This window comes from Phaseolus vulgaris, chromosome 2 (genome assembly GCF_051622355.1).
Source record: "Phaseolus vulgaris cultivar YP4 chromosome 2, ASM5162235v1, whole genome shotgun sequence".
Classification (NCBI taxonomy): domain Eukaryota; kingdom Viridiplantae; phylum Streptophyta; class Magnoliopsida; order Fabales; family Fabaceae; genus Phaseolus; species Phaseolus vulgaris.
Window position 1 is genome coordinate 42839531 of NC_143499.1, and position 14485 is coordinate 42854015.

A 14485-nucleotide genomic window follows, 5' to 3' on the forward strand; every position below is an offset into this window, starting at 1 on the left:
TGAATGCTACCCATGTTCCACTTTGCTCCATTCAACACTCTAGTTTTTGTACATTGCTTCAGAATTGCTTTTTTTTTTTTAGAATGAAATTTAATTTCCAATTATATTTCAGAATTCTATTTCCAGAACACAAAAATCTATTCCAAATTTATTTTCAAAATATATTTTTTAATTCTGAATTTTGAATTTCGAAATGAAGGAAAATTTTGAGATGGAAAGTCACAATTTGTAACTTACAGAAAGAATTTGTCTTGCTAAATCTAGGCCCTAACCATGTGGGTTATTGGGTTCGACCCGACCCAGACCAATCTGCAAAAAGGGTTTGTTGTTCACAAGGGCATGTTTGTTGGGTTAAATAAAAAGAACGTTGGGACTGTGATTATGTCCTACTAAGAACGTTGGAACTGAGAAGTGATAAGCACTTGGTTTCTTTGAATCTGCACTAAAACCCTACGCACGTATCGTGGTGCAAGTCCAATCGTCATAGCTGTAATGTCTACCCTCGAAATTGAAGCTCGAGAGTAAGTATCCTTCACTACATCTATATTTTCCTCCGTATTTCTATTTCGTTTGCGAATTCTTCAAATCGACAAATTTAATTTTCTTCGTTTACTAAAACTTATGTTTCGATTTTGTTCATGGCTAATTGAAATTCGTTCATTGGTTCTCGCGCAGTGTTTTTTTTTTTTTAATTTGTGTTATTGTCAAATTTCGTTTGCCCTTCGCAGTGTCATCAAAATTGTGCTTCAGTTTTGCAAAGAAAATTCGTTGCATCAGACTTTTCAGACGTTGCAGAATGAATGCCAGGTTTCTCTGAACACTGTTGACAGCATTGAGACTTTTGTTGCTGACATTAACAGTGGGAGGTGGGATGCTATATTGCCTCAAGTTTCTCAACTCAAGCTTCCCAGGAATAAATTGGAGGATTTGTATGAGCAGGTATTTTGTGACATACTTTGGTTAATGACATATAACTACTGATTGTTTAGTGTATAACTGTATATTCGCTTTATCACAGTCTTCCAATGCTGGTTATGGACTTTTTTACGTCTTTAAGACCCTTCCATTACATGAACAGTATCAATAGGGTAATAAGATTAAAATGATGGGCTGAAATGTTGATATAGAGGTTGGTAAGGGTAAAAAACGTGATGCTGTTTGCATAGGAAGTGCTGGATATTGTTACTAATCAATCTGCCTAACCTAACTATGTTTTTGGTCAATCTTAGCTAGTAGCAGCCACTGGCCAGGTGGATTTGTGATTTCGATTTGTTGATCATTGTCTAGTGACATTTGCTTTTTGTGCATTGCTCATTCACTAGATTTTAAGTGCATAATCATTTGGTTGTTTCCCTTGGACTTGAGGATATCTTTATTTAGATTGCCATTTTACTGGAAAGAAAAAATTTCGGGAGTTGTAATATTTTCTCTGCTATATTAGCAGTTTAATAATTTTTTAACCTCCTTTACTTTGGGGGGATAAATGGCCTGTTTTGGTGGAATCGATTTTTGATTAGAAATTAGGATTCATGTTGGAGTTATAAGGTTGGCTTGGTGGTAAGAAGTGAATGAAGGGAAGGGAAGGTGGGATAGGTAAAGGGTTTAAATCCCCCTGCTAACAAAAAAACTGACATATTAACAACTAACATTTGCTGATAAAAAGAAAAGAAAATAAAAAGGAATTGATGTTGAAAGATTTGATTTCGGAAGAGTTGAGGTTAAAAAAATTGATTTGTAATTCTGCATTTGGGAATGATGTTTTAAGAGTGAGTTGAGAAGAATAGATGTTGTTAGATGAGAAAGTATAATCGCTTTTAAAGTGTAAATATAAATAATTTTTTATGCCTCACATCCAGATTCAATTATTGACAATGAAATAAGCTAAAAAAAAAATTCATTTATCTTTGAAAATGCTAGAAAGTTGCCAAATGAGGTTGGATACTTTAGGAATCTAATTTTTCCCCTCCACTGGGAAAGTGATGCTAACAAATCAAGCTAAAAAGAGAATTGAGCTGATAAAAATTAAGCAGTGTTCATATTTGTTATGGGCCAATTGGCCTCTAGGGGATGTGATATTCAGGAACTCTCATTCAGCACTGTTTGATATTTGTAAAATCTCGCCTTATACTGATCTGTATAACACTGTAATAATGGTATCTGTTCTAGTCAATATTTCAAAATTTAAAACATGGTTGCAGATTGTACTAGAAATGATTGAACTTCGAGAACTGGATACTGCTCGTGCAATTTTAAGGCAAACACAGGTGATGGGTGTAATGAAACAAGAGCAGCCTGAAAGATATTTGCGTCTTGAACATCTCCTAGTTAGAACTTATTTTGATCCAAATGAGGTTAGTACGTTATTCTTATTTTTATTTTTGCAATTTCATGTTGTCTAACTCAAGACACTTGTTTCTTATTTCGCTCTAAGCTATTTGTATCTGCAATTTGCTAGAGTTGTCATCATTCATCTTCAATTCTTATGTATATATAGCAGAAAATACATGTCAATAATAGACCATGCATTTGGAGACTTTACTCCAAATGAGGGCTTAGACAGTGCAATGGTTGCAATGAGGCATTGTTAGGACTATGGAAGTTATGTAACAGTAATTTTAAGAATGCAAAGTTACAAAACTGCCATGAGGCAATTGTTGTTTAGGAGTTAAAAAACAGGGAAACAGATCTGTGTTCTGTATTCTGAAGTTTTAGGGCAGGAAGTCTCTTCTAAGACATTCGTTGGAGCTTTATGTGGTGGATGAAGCCTTGGCTTTGTGTTTAATAAAGTCAGTGTTTAGTTTAGACAGTATTTTAATAAATAAATGAGCCTTATGCAGAAATTAGGAAGCCTTTGCATCCTTTTATTTTATTTTAGGGTATGGTTGGATGGAGGGCTTTAAACTTTTATGAAATACAAACTCCTGACATGGACAATGGACAGCGTTAAATGAAGTTAAATATAGGTAAAATAGCAGAAGATCTAAAATAATAATCAATATTTGTATATTCGTGTGTGTATTCACTCTCCTATGATAATAACAAGTCAAGACATGCTGTCAGATTTTGTTTTCTAAAATTTATATTACTTTTTAAGTTTAGTTTTCTGAATGTTTAAAAAATATAGATACTTTTTTTTAATAATACTACTATATTAGGGTCCTTGAAATGTCCATTAATATGGAGGCGTTGGCTTAAGTGTTTAATAATGGGTTGGCTCAAGCAGATAAAAGTAAAATGAGGAGTGCCTAACATGTGTTGTATTGGTGTTGGAATGTGTTTGATGCTCCAAAACTTAAAGCAATAGGAGTGTTCATTCTTCATAGCTTTGGATGGAAAGGAATGGAGGGTTAATTACTTAATTTTTTTATTTTAAATTTAGTGAGTTATGAAATGTGTTGAAAAAATGGATATCGGATGAATGGAAAGTTACATGATGATCTTTATTTTGTTCCTCTCATTTAAAAAATTATCAAATGAGGATAATATCCACATAAAATGAAAAATTTTCCTTTCCATTAAGCTTTCAAACTCTTCCATTCCGAACAATCACTTAAATATATTTTAACTTCTACTAAAATTATTATGGCACAGAAGTCATATGAGACCTGGCAGTGGGCTAGCCTTATAGACCCAGGAGTTCTGTTTTTTTTTTATTATTATGGTTAATGTTGTTTAGTTGATGAAATATTTTTTGAAATACCCACATTTTAATTCCAATTAGAGGGGAGTGCTAGCTTAAAGTATGGGCATTTTAAAGAAAAGTAATGGAAACTATTGATTTTAGTTCTTGGGGACCAAACCTAAATTTGGAAATTTTTCAAGGACTAAAAAAACCATTTACCCTTATTTTATTATTATTTGTTTTTGGGAAAAAAGAGTATAATAATGACAACTTCAAAGCTTTATTTCTAGCCATATCCTTGTGTTTGTTTCTTTACCCAAGGGTTCATGATTTGTGTCCTATATGATAGGCTTATCAAGACTCAACAAAAGAGAAGCGACGTGCACAAATAGGCCAAGGTTTTTGTTTTTTTACTGTTGTAGTTGTTACCTTGAAGTTGTGATACTATTTTTTTGTTGTAATGAATATCTAATTTTTTATTTGAAATGAAACTTCATTTTTTTAGGATTTTACCTTAAGAACTTCTCTTTCCTTGCATTTTCAGCTCTTGCAGCAGAAGTTACTGTGGTGCCACCATCCCGATTGATGGCTTTAATTGGTCAGGCTTTGAAGTGGCAACAGCATCAAGGTATTTACTTTCATGGTTTTGAAAAATAAGATTCCTTGTCATGGTTATTAAAAATAAGATTCCTTGTCATGGTTATTAAAAATAAGATTCATTGTCATGGTGATCATCTTCTTATTGTTTTTCCTGTGTTTCTTAATGCAGTTCACTGTATGTTTTTAATTTGATTTCACTATTTTCCATTTCTTCTTTGAATTTTGTCTTGGTAACCAAGTACAAAGTCTTACTTGGTCATTTCTACAACTTAAAATGCTGGATGAATTCAATTTTCAAATTTCATTTATACTGATGCTTGATTCATCTTTCATTTCTCTAATAATAAAATAAGCACAAAAGAAACTTGTTGGAAGGCCACTTGAATGGTGGCCACTCCTAGCTTGCCTTCTCTGTGGCCTATTTGGGCCACCTTCATTGTTGTCCAGCACCTTCTCTGTGTGTTAATTAGAGCCTATAATACTAGCTTATATTTGTCATTGCTAGAGATGATAAATGTTTAGTTCCCATGATATCTTTACATTTTGACTGAGCTATGCTTTCCTTTGGGTTCTCTCAGGGTTGCTTCCTCCAGGAACACAGTTTGATTTGTTTCGTGGAACAGCTGCTATGAAACAAGATGTGGATGACATGTATCCAACAGCTCTTTCTCACACGATAAAGGTATCTTATCCATATTTAAGGCATTGTTTCAGTTATGTTTTTATGGAGATGAGAAGTGAACAACACTGAAGGAGTCAGAGAAAACAAAAATGTAGATCCAACAGTGTATGTGGTACAGAATGCAGCAAGTTTTCTTTCATAATCTAACCCTTCTATTTCATGCCTGCTTATGTGCTTGTTTAGTTTGGGACTAAAAGTCATGCAGAATGTGCTTGCTTTTCACCAGATGGGCAGTTTCTCGTGTCATGCTCAGTTGATGGGTTTATTGAGGTATGCATAATTTGAGTTTTTAAAGTTGCATTTTGAGCTGCTTTCTTCCTGTTTTTTTTTGGTAATATTTCTAGGTGTGGGATTACATAATTGGAGTTTTGAGCGTCCTTTCAGTTGCTTTTTCCCTGACTTTTTGGAATATTTCTAGGTATGGGATTATATAAGTGGAAAGCTGAAGAAAGATCTTCAGTACCAGGCTGACGTGAGTGAGTTTTTATTTGATCAGTTTTACCTTCTAATTATAAAATGTCTTAGTATGTATAGTCAATGAATTTGGAAATGGATGTTTGGCCAAACTATTTCCTTCGTATGTATGATATACTTAGCCCCCAAGATTGCCTATCACTTACATTACTCTGGTAGAGTAGTACCTTTGATCTTTGTGTAATTTTGGGTTTTCAAATTTGACCACCATCAAATTTAATCTTGGCTTTAACATGAAGTATACATTGTGGTATTTTAAATTTGTATGTGTAAATCCATGCTTATAAGTTATATTACATATTTTATTCATGCAATTGTTTTTTTCTTTCATTAAGCGATGTCTTGTTTTGCTGATCTGTCTCTTGCTCACTTTGTGCTCAATAAATATATCAAAACATCTCTGATTGATTTATGTTTTCTAAGAATTTTAATACGATTATTAACATGAATGTGTTTAATATTCGCTAGCAATTTAGTTATACATATAATTTTAGCAGTCATTTCTGAAAGGAAATTTCTTAGTGTACCGTAAGTCTTTTCCTTAGACATTTTCTGATTCGATGAACTTGCAGGAAGTGTTCATGATGCATGATGATGCTGTGCTTTGTGTAGACTTTAGCAGAGATTCGGAAATGCTTGCATCTGGGTCTCAAGATGGAAAGATTAAAGTGAGTAATTCATGTTTGCATTTAAGGCTGCATGAGCTAACCTTTAGAAGAATTTCTTATATTTTTGATTTTGTATGTGTTTATGCGTGTGTGTATTCAAGCTGTGCACAGCTCTTCAATATTTCTGTGAAATGGAATTGAGCTACTGAACATAATTCATTTGGCAAATTTTAGGATTTATACCTATGGAGCGTGAGTGAGTAGTGAATAGTGTCAAATTGTGCAACTAGGTGAAAAAGGTCATGATTAAATAGGGATGTGGGATCTCGAAAATTCATATTTTTGCTGGTAACCTCGATTTATACTGTAAGGTAACTTGGGTATATTGGTATAAATTTGTGAACAAAACAATTAATAGTTACCTTTTAGCATGGCCTTGTTGGGATAAATCTTTCCATTAACAGTTAAAGGAGAAGAAAACTAGTTTATGCATAAGTTAAAAGCAACCTTTTGGAGACTAGCATTACTACAACAATGTTAATTGTATCTAAACACTATTAATGCCGTGATTTGTGTTTAAAACTGGCATGGCATGGTCCTATTTTGTCTTATCTTGTGGTTCCTTGAATATTTACTGATTTCCATGTGGATGTTGTAGTTCCTGTTTTTGGAAGTGTTTATGTTTTCAACTCAACTGTTAATATGTGAAACTTATAATTGTATATTTCACATTTCTTTTTAGGTCTGGCGTATTAGGACTGGCCAGTGCTTGCGGCGTCTTGAACGTGCTCATTCCCAAGGTGTCACAAGTGTTTCCTTCTCTCGTGATGGAAGCCAGTTATTAAGCACTTCATTTGACAGCACAGCAAGGTTTTTTCGTTTAGTTTTACTTATTTTATGTTGTCTTGTTAGAGATAACTGTTTACAGGCCATGAGTTGAACTGACTTAAATTTTAGGCTTGAGAGGTTCTTTTAAGTTGTTAACAAGGAGGGCATGAATGACCAAATGATTAAAAGTTGGCATTAATTGGTAGATGATGCAAGCCTAAAATACAACTTAAAAATGCGGGGTTGACAATGTGGCCATTGGTGAAAAGCACGGTGGTTTCAATATGTTTTTCTTTCCAAATAAATGCTAAAATAAATATAATAGTCATGAACCAACTATCGTGAAAGGTTAAAATGGTAGCTGAAGGCACATGATTTCTTTATATCTAACTGGCAACAGTCACAAGAGATCTCTTTGTGCTTGAAGTGTAGACTAAGTAGAATTTAACTTTTACTTAAAAGAATTGGATACTAGGGATTAAATTCTAGACATCATAAAAGGCTCCAATGACGTGTCATGAACAGTAGAAGTTTAAGTTGTTGCTAGGTGAAAGCACTTGAATGGTTTTATATCCTACACTAATAGCGTAATTATCAAGAACAATAACATAGTGTAGGAAATACAATTCCCCAAAAGTATCACAAAAGTTAAAGGAAACTATGATATAATGCAAGTTAAATACATGAAAATAACATAATTAAAGTCACATCATAATAAGCGTCATAACACGGGTTCCTCAGAAAATAGTACACTCAAGTAAAAACAATTGACACAAAACAAGAATAAATTGAGAACCTAGTGCTCGTGTATGCCCAGGAAGTTAGAAAATAAGCAGTTATCTCATAAGTTATAAACCTAACAAAATCAATTTTCCTCCTTTTCCCCAACATACAGTATGTTTGGATTTCAGTTCGGATGACTCAAACTTTAGTTAAAAACTAAACTCACATAATCATCATTGTCATAGTCATCAAGTGAGACATATCCTGTTGCCTGTATTTCCAATTCCTTAAGATCTCTTCTTCGTTCTTCATCCAAACAGTGAGTTAGATCTTGTAAGGGGAGTGTTGTTAGAGGTAGAAGGGATTGTAAATCAAATTACTCATTTTTGTGCTGCTCTTTAGCCCAACTCCTTGTTCAAATCTTAGTACTGCCATATAGTTTATATTTTTATATATTAACATTATAAAATGCTTTAATAAAATGTCAGCTACTGGTGAATGAAAAGATTCTTTTTTTGTGATGTAGGATCCACGGCCTCAAATCTGGAAAAATGTTGAAAGAGTTTCGTGGCCATACATCTTATGTAAATGATGCAATTTTTACAAATGATGGAAGTCGTGTTATTACTGCCTCAAGTGACTGTACGATCAAGGTCAGTTACTTGGCATATACTTGAAGTTCCGTGTTTATAGGGCATTCACAAGAGATGTATTTTTCCTCCTTGTTGTAGGTCTGGGATGTGAAGACTACAGACTGCATGCAAACTTTTAAGCCACCTCCTCCTTTAAGGGTGTGTCTTCAAAAATTTACTATTATGGGTTTTTTTTCCATTCAATTTTCTGACAATTTTGTTCATTTGCCTAATTTCTGATTTCTTTGAACTGTTAGGGAGGTGATGCTTCGGTCAATTCTGTTCACATTTTCCCCAAGAATACTGATCACATTGTTGTTTGTAACAAAACATCATCTATATATATTATGACCCTTCAAGGACAGGTATACATAAAAGAGTGGATGACCGGAAATTATTTTATTTATACTTTAGTCCATTAGTGTAATATCAAAGATGTTGCACTGTCCTCCTTAATGAATGTGTTTGTTCTGACAAGGATGAGTATGTATCTAATTCTGCATATTCATGCTGCTGAATATAGGCATTGACTTAAATGTGGACTGGAGAAGCTTTGGGCTTCATTTCTTTTCATCTGTTTTTTGAAAAGGAAGTGTTGTGACAGCATGTTAGGATTTAACTGCAAGATATGAAACTTTAGTTCATCTCTATTCTGAGCATTATTTTCTGTCAATTGATAGGTTGTAAAGAGCTTCTCATCTGGAAAAAGAGAGGGTGGAGACTTTGTTGCAGCCTGTGTTTCACCTAAAGGGGAATGGATTTACTGTGTTGGTGAAGACAGGTATCCTGATTTATGTATAATATGACACAGCTCTTCATATATTCTGGTAGACAGACTTCAAGTACATTATGGAATTACATCATGTATGCTTTATGATGATATTTTCCCATATTTCTTAAGCACAACACAATAACATAACCCAATAATTTTGCAGTAACTTCTGGATGATGTTACCAAATTAGTAATATTCTTTCTTGAAATAATCTAACCCTCCAAACATTTTCCAAATATTGTTAAATTCTTAATGGAATGACAAATTGAATGCAGGAATATATACTGCTTCAGCTATCAATCTGGAAAATTGGAGCATCTAATGAAGGTAATTGGTCATAATTTCCATAAATATTTGTGTTGTTGCAATATTGCATGTGAAAGATGGTATAAGACTCAGTTGATAAATAGAATTAGATTGAGCCAAATAAGGTGTATCAGATGATACCGCCTGAGTTTGATATCAGACGCAAGTTTTAGTCTGTGTATACCAGATACAAATTCAAACAGTGCATATCAGACTATGCGAAAATAGACTGGATATTAAACTGTGTATTTGCCACATTTATCTTGTTCAATATTTCGTTAAAACAGGGATTTTGTGTACAATTTGCTAATACTAACTCGAACCAGAATTGGCGCGCTTTTCATGCTGGTTTTTTATGCATTACTAATTTCTTCAGATAATACGTTATGCATTCTATGTTGATCAAACCCTCTGTCTGTGTTTGGTTAAATGGGATTTTATTTTCCCGTATTTTGTTCCCATGCAGTATGCTTCTTTTCTACCGAGGCTGTTTTCTTAAGAAATAATTTGTTTAATGATATAATGAAATTCTCGGTGGCTGATGGCAGGTCCATGAGAAGGAAGTTATAGGTGTCACTCACCATCCCCATAGGAATCTTGTTGCAACTTTTAGCGAAGACTGCACCATGAAGTTGTGGAAGCCTTGAACCCTTTGGGGCTATTTCTATGTTGTTAACACAAATGAACATCTTTGTTATTTCTGCAATGTATATAGTATTCAGGAGTTTAATTTTAATCTATTGTTAGTAAAATTAATTTATATTATTGACCAATGATGTGTTAGTTGAAAGCCGGTGCTGCGTTACGGGTTATTGACTCATTGAAAATTCAAAATATCTATTTGCATTTTTTATTTTATTTTTAAACCCATCCTTTTATTGACGTTATATAGTGAATATATTTTCCATGCACCATATTGTGAATCCATTTTATTTTATTTTTTAGTAACGTATATGGGATGCGGTCCTTGGAACTGAATGAATACTTGTATTGATTTACATGAAGCATGGAAGTATATGTTGTATATGTATGAGCTGAATAATACTGAGTACGTTGTATTGATGGCTACTGAATAATGAATAGGCATTCCATTATATAGTTTCAAAGACCATTATTAGATTCCTGAAAGGATTGGATCTGAACAAATAAATTAATATACAGACACGGTCAAGACTTACTCCCTTTGACTTTGACTGATGTGTATATGTTTTTTTTTATCAGTAATAAAATAAATTAAATTAAGTGGGATACTTCAGGGGTATCTCAATCTGTATACATCGACTATATAGATAGTTTTTCATAGGACATGGAGATAGCAATGAGAAAATGACTTAAACTACATAAAACACAAGCAACGTTTTCCATAGGACATGGAGATAGCAACGAGAAAATGGCTTAACCTACATAAAACACACCCAAGCAACTAATGAACAACATCACTTAGTGTGGACACCTAAACCCAACTGATGTGTATATATACTTACATAAATATTTGCTCCTTAATATACAATCAATTTTTTATTAATAATTGTTTTTTTATTAAATCAGACACTTAATAAATTAAATGTTTTTAAATTAATACTAAATTTGGTTTAAGTACCTGAAATAGTTTTTAATTTTTTTTATTATAATATATATTTTATAATATATGATGATGTATGGTGCATAATAAAACAGACACAAATTATAAAAGACCCTTACACTAAAATAACTAATTAAATATTCAATTTAAAGAAAAAAATTTAAGTACTCAATAAAAACCTACGGAGACACGAACATTAAATATTTTTTAGTTTTTTTTAACAGAAAGATGTTTTTCAGGTTCAAAATGATTTGTTCCTTATTTTTATAATTCTAATAAAAATTTATACAATAAATTTGAGTTGTTAGAAGATTAATGTATTTTTTTCTTTTTAAAATTATGTTAAATCTGTGCTACAATTATAAAAATTTCAATAAATATTTTTTGAATTGGACACTTCACCAATGAGTGTCGTACGAATGTCGGTGTCCGATACGTGTATCCGGCACGAACACGTCATTTAAGAGGGGTGTCCGAACTTCATAGATAAAAACAAACAAACACACACAAATATAAGTGTATATATATATATATATATATATATTTAAAATAATGTTTTTTTTCTTGTCAAATCGAGAATGTTTCAATTTGTCAGCAGTAAAATATATACGCTTTTTTATATAATTAAACTCACAATAAAGAAGCTATCTTAAATATATGAATTATATATAAATATAATTACCATAAGTAAATATTTTTTTTAATTTTTTATAGTTAAATTTATAATGAACAATTTAAGTTTTTATTTAAAATTATTGTAGTTATTAATAATTAATTTTAGAATTATTGAAATCGTATTTAAAAATAGAGACAAGAGATAGTAGATTGAATGCAGTACGTGGTTGAAATAATTGATTTTTTTTACTATAGTTATAGGATTGGTATGTGAAGTGTAGTTCCATAGAAAATAAGAGACAATATTGAGAATGATCAATTAAAAGATGGAAGAAAAGTGTATGTTATAGATTATGTTTTACTTTCTTAAAACAACTTGCACCCTTTTTAAGTGTTCCATGAAATCAAGTAAAATGAAGAATATAATGAAGAAGATAATAATTCAGATTGTTTTGAAATTTTAATTGGAAGGATAGATTATTTTTCTCTCTCTCTAAGACCAATGAAAAAACAAAAAATTAGACGCACAGAATGGGGTAGAATATGTACTATATATGCTGAAGATTTCGTTCAACGCCTACTGATAAAAGAGTGCATAATGTGCATTGAAGACTTGAAATCCTACTTCTGGTGTAAAACCATTTCAACACAAAAAAAAACTTGTTTTATTATGTTCTCTAGAGGGATTTATTGTCCACAAGTTTGATTATGACACTGGACTTCACTTGCATCATATATTGCATGATCCAACAAAGTGAAGAAACCTGTAAGATGAAATAAGTCTTGAGAGATGTTGGTATTTTCCGTATGCACAATAAGAGTCTTCATTTAATTGTTTACATACTAACAATAAGAGTACCACCATATCATCCACATATTCTTACTGATTTGATTAATGAAGACCATTTTCATTAATCTTTGGTACAATGAATTAGTGTTCTCGAGGTCAAAATGTACAATTTTGTAATAGTAGTTTGTGAAATCATGATGAAAGACAAATTTTTCTTGTCTCATTTAGATCTATTTGTATTCTCAGTACATGTTTAGAATGTTCAAAATTTTGTATCTTAGATATGTGTTTACAAGTTTTTCTATGTTGGAAAACATGCATGCATTTTTGGGACATGATTTGTTAAGATCGGTGTAATCTATGCATTATTTTTCTTCTTGACCAAGAAGATGTTACCAACCACATGCTCTAATGGACTTCTTAAATGAAATATGTGCCTATAAGCTTGTTGGCTTCTAGCATGGTTCTTAGTTTTCTTTCTTCACTTAACTTTCTTTTCTATTATGATATTGGCCTCACTTTCTTACGAACTAAGAACTTATGACAAATGATGTTTGAATAAATACTAGGAAAATCCACCCAATTCATGTAAAAAGGTGAGAGTTGTCTAAGAACGCTCTGGATAAGAGTTTTTTTTACTGTAATCTAATAACAAAGTTTTGAACTTATTAAACCACTCTTCAACTTCTAATGTGAAAAGGGTTTTCTCTTTGATGAGTTTATGTGTTTTGATATTATGATTTATTAAACATGACTGCCACTCAATTATGAACCATCAATATTCAATTTCATTTTGTGAACTCAACGTAGAAATGGATTAAAACAACTTTGAAGCAATTAAAATTTAGATTAAATCAAGTTTAAGCACTAGAAATCAAACACAAACAATTCAATCAGTAAAAATGTTTAAAAACCATGGATTCATGACTAGAATGGTATAATCAGAATTAAAAAATAATGAAATAAATTCAAGAACAACAAAATTCAAAAGATGTAAGACGATAAGCCACATTTCTCAAGAGAAAGATAAGTGCACATAGAATCTTCAATCTTCTATTTCTATTCATGAGTTTTGCTACAAATGAAATGATACATGCATATATAAACTAGATATACAATATGAAAATTTTAGGACTTACTTCTTTAGTTATTGTTTTTAATTTTTAATAGGGTTAAATAACTTTGTTATATCTTTTGAGCTAGATTCACCAAAGAGATCTAGACCAATAAGCTATGAGTCAACAACCTATGTAAAAGACTATAACATCCATTCTATTTAAAACTTTAAGATAATGAGTTAGTGAGTATTTTTCTTTATTTGTACTTACCTTTTTTATTTTCACTCAATATAAAATTTAGACACACACTTAAATTCTTAACACTCCTTTAAATGTTGTTATTGTTAGAGATATCACATTAACTAAGAATAATATAAAATTATAATATATAAATAGGATGCAATACTCACCTTACAAGTCAATTTTGTAAGGTTGAGTTAAGCATCAACTTGCTTATTAAGATGGTATCAAGAGTTGATGATGTTTCAAGCAAGTGTGTACCCATTATGATAAGTGACGGTAGAAGTAAGGCTCATTAGTGAGATATGTTGGTGGTTAAAAATACATAGCCATGTCTCATTGTTGCTGAGTCTTCTCTATGATTCCTCTCTTAAAAATGGTATTAGAGTCATGTAGAACTTATTCTAGTCAAATTCTTTAGGAGTTATTATGTCATTATTATCAAACTCTTATTAAACCACTCATAAATATTTAATCTTTGGTACGTTGCGATAATGTTTAAGATTGAAATGCTCAACCTTATAGTAGTCTTTTGCAAAATCCATGACAAAGACATTTTTCTTATTTGATTGATGGATTTAAATTTATTTTTTTTATCAGAAAAAAATTTAAATCTATTTAAGGATTTAAATCTATTTATATTTCAATTACGTGTCTAGAATGCTGAAAGATTTTTTATCCTAGATATGTGTTTACAACTTTGTCTATGTTGAAGAGTAGGTATACATCCTTAAAACATACTTTATTAAAGTTGGTGTAACGTGTGTACATTATTTTTCCTTCTTGACCAAGACAATGTTACTATAGCCACATGGTGTACAAGAGTCCTTAAATGAAGTACACGCCTAAAAGTTTGTTGACTTTCTTCAGTTAACTTTTTGTTTCTTTCATGATATCGGTCTCAACTAAAAAGCTTATGACAAACCTAAAAATCTAGTATCATTGGTCACTT

The 14485-nt window shown here is 31.7% G+C and overlaps 1 protein-coding gene across 1 annotated transcript; it reads left to right on the forward strand.

Moving 5' to 3' along the window:
* Nucleotides 1–284: 284 nt before the first annotated feature.
* On the forward strand, nucleotides 285–10114 carry SMU1 (transducin family protein / WD-40 repeat family protein). The gene is made up of 16 exons (XM_068614197.2): nucleotides 285–521; nucleotides 729–939; nucleotides 2199–2351; nucleotides 3972–4020; nucleotides 4167–4250; nucleotides 4801–4904; nucleotides 5088–5174; nucleotides 5323–5376; nucleotides 5951–6046; nucleotides 6729–6856; nucleotides 8064–8190; nucleotides 8269–8328; nucleotides 8427–8534; nucleotides 8850–8950; nucleotides 9218–9269; nucleotides 9797–10114. The coding sequence occupies exons 1-16, from the start codon at nucleotides 493–495 to the stop codon at nucleotides 9893–9895; spliced, it is 1542 nt and encodes a 513-aa protein (XP_068470298.1). The 5' UTR covers nucleotides 285–492; the 3' UTR covers nucleotides 9896–10114.
* The last annotated feature ends 4371 nt before the right edge of the window (nucleotides 10115–14485 follow it).

Excerpts from the sequence above, each read along its gene's own strand:
- SMU1 (XM_068614197.2), top strand. The coding sequence starts at position 493 with ATGTCTACCCTCGAAATTGAAGCTCGAGA. Across the intron at positions 6,857-8,063 it reads TCATTTGACAGCACAGCAAG|GATCCACGGCCTCAAATCTG; the intron begins GTTTTTTCGTTT and ends TTTGTGATGTAG. Across the intron at positions 8,329-8,426 it reads AGCCACCTCCTCCTTTAAGG|GGAGGTGATGCTTCGGTCAA; the intron begins GTGTGTCTTCAA and ends TTGAACTGTTAG.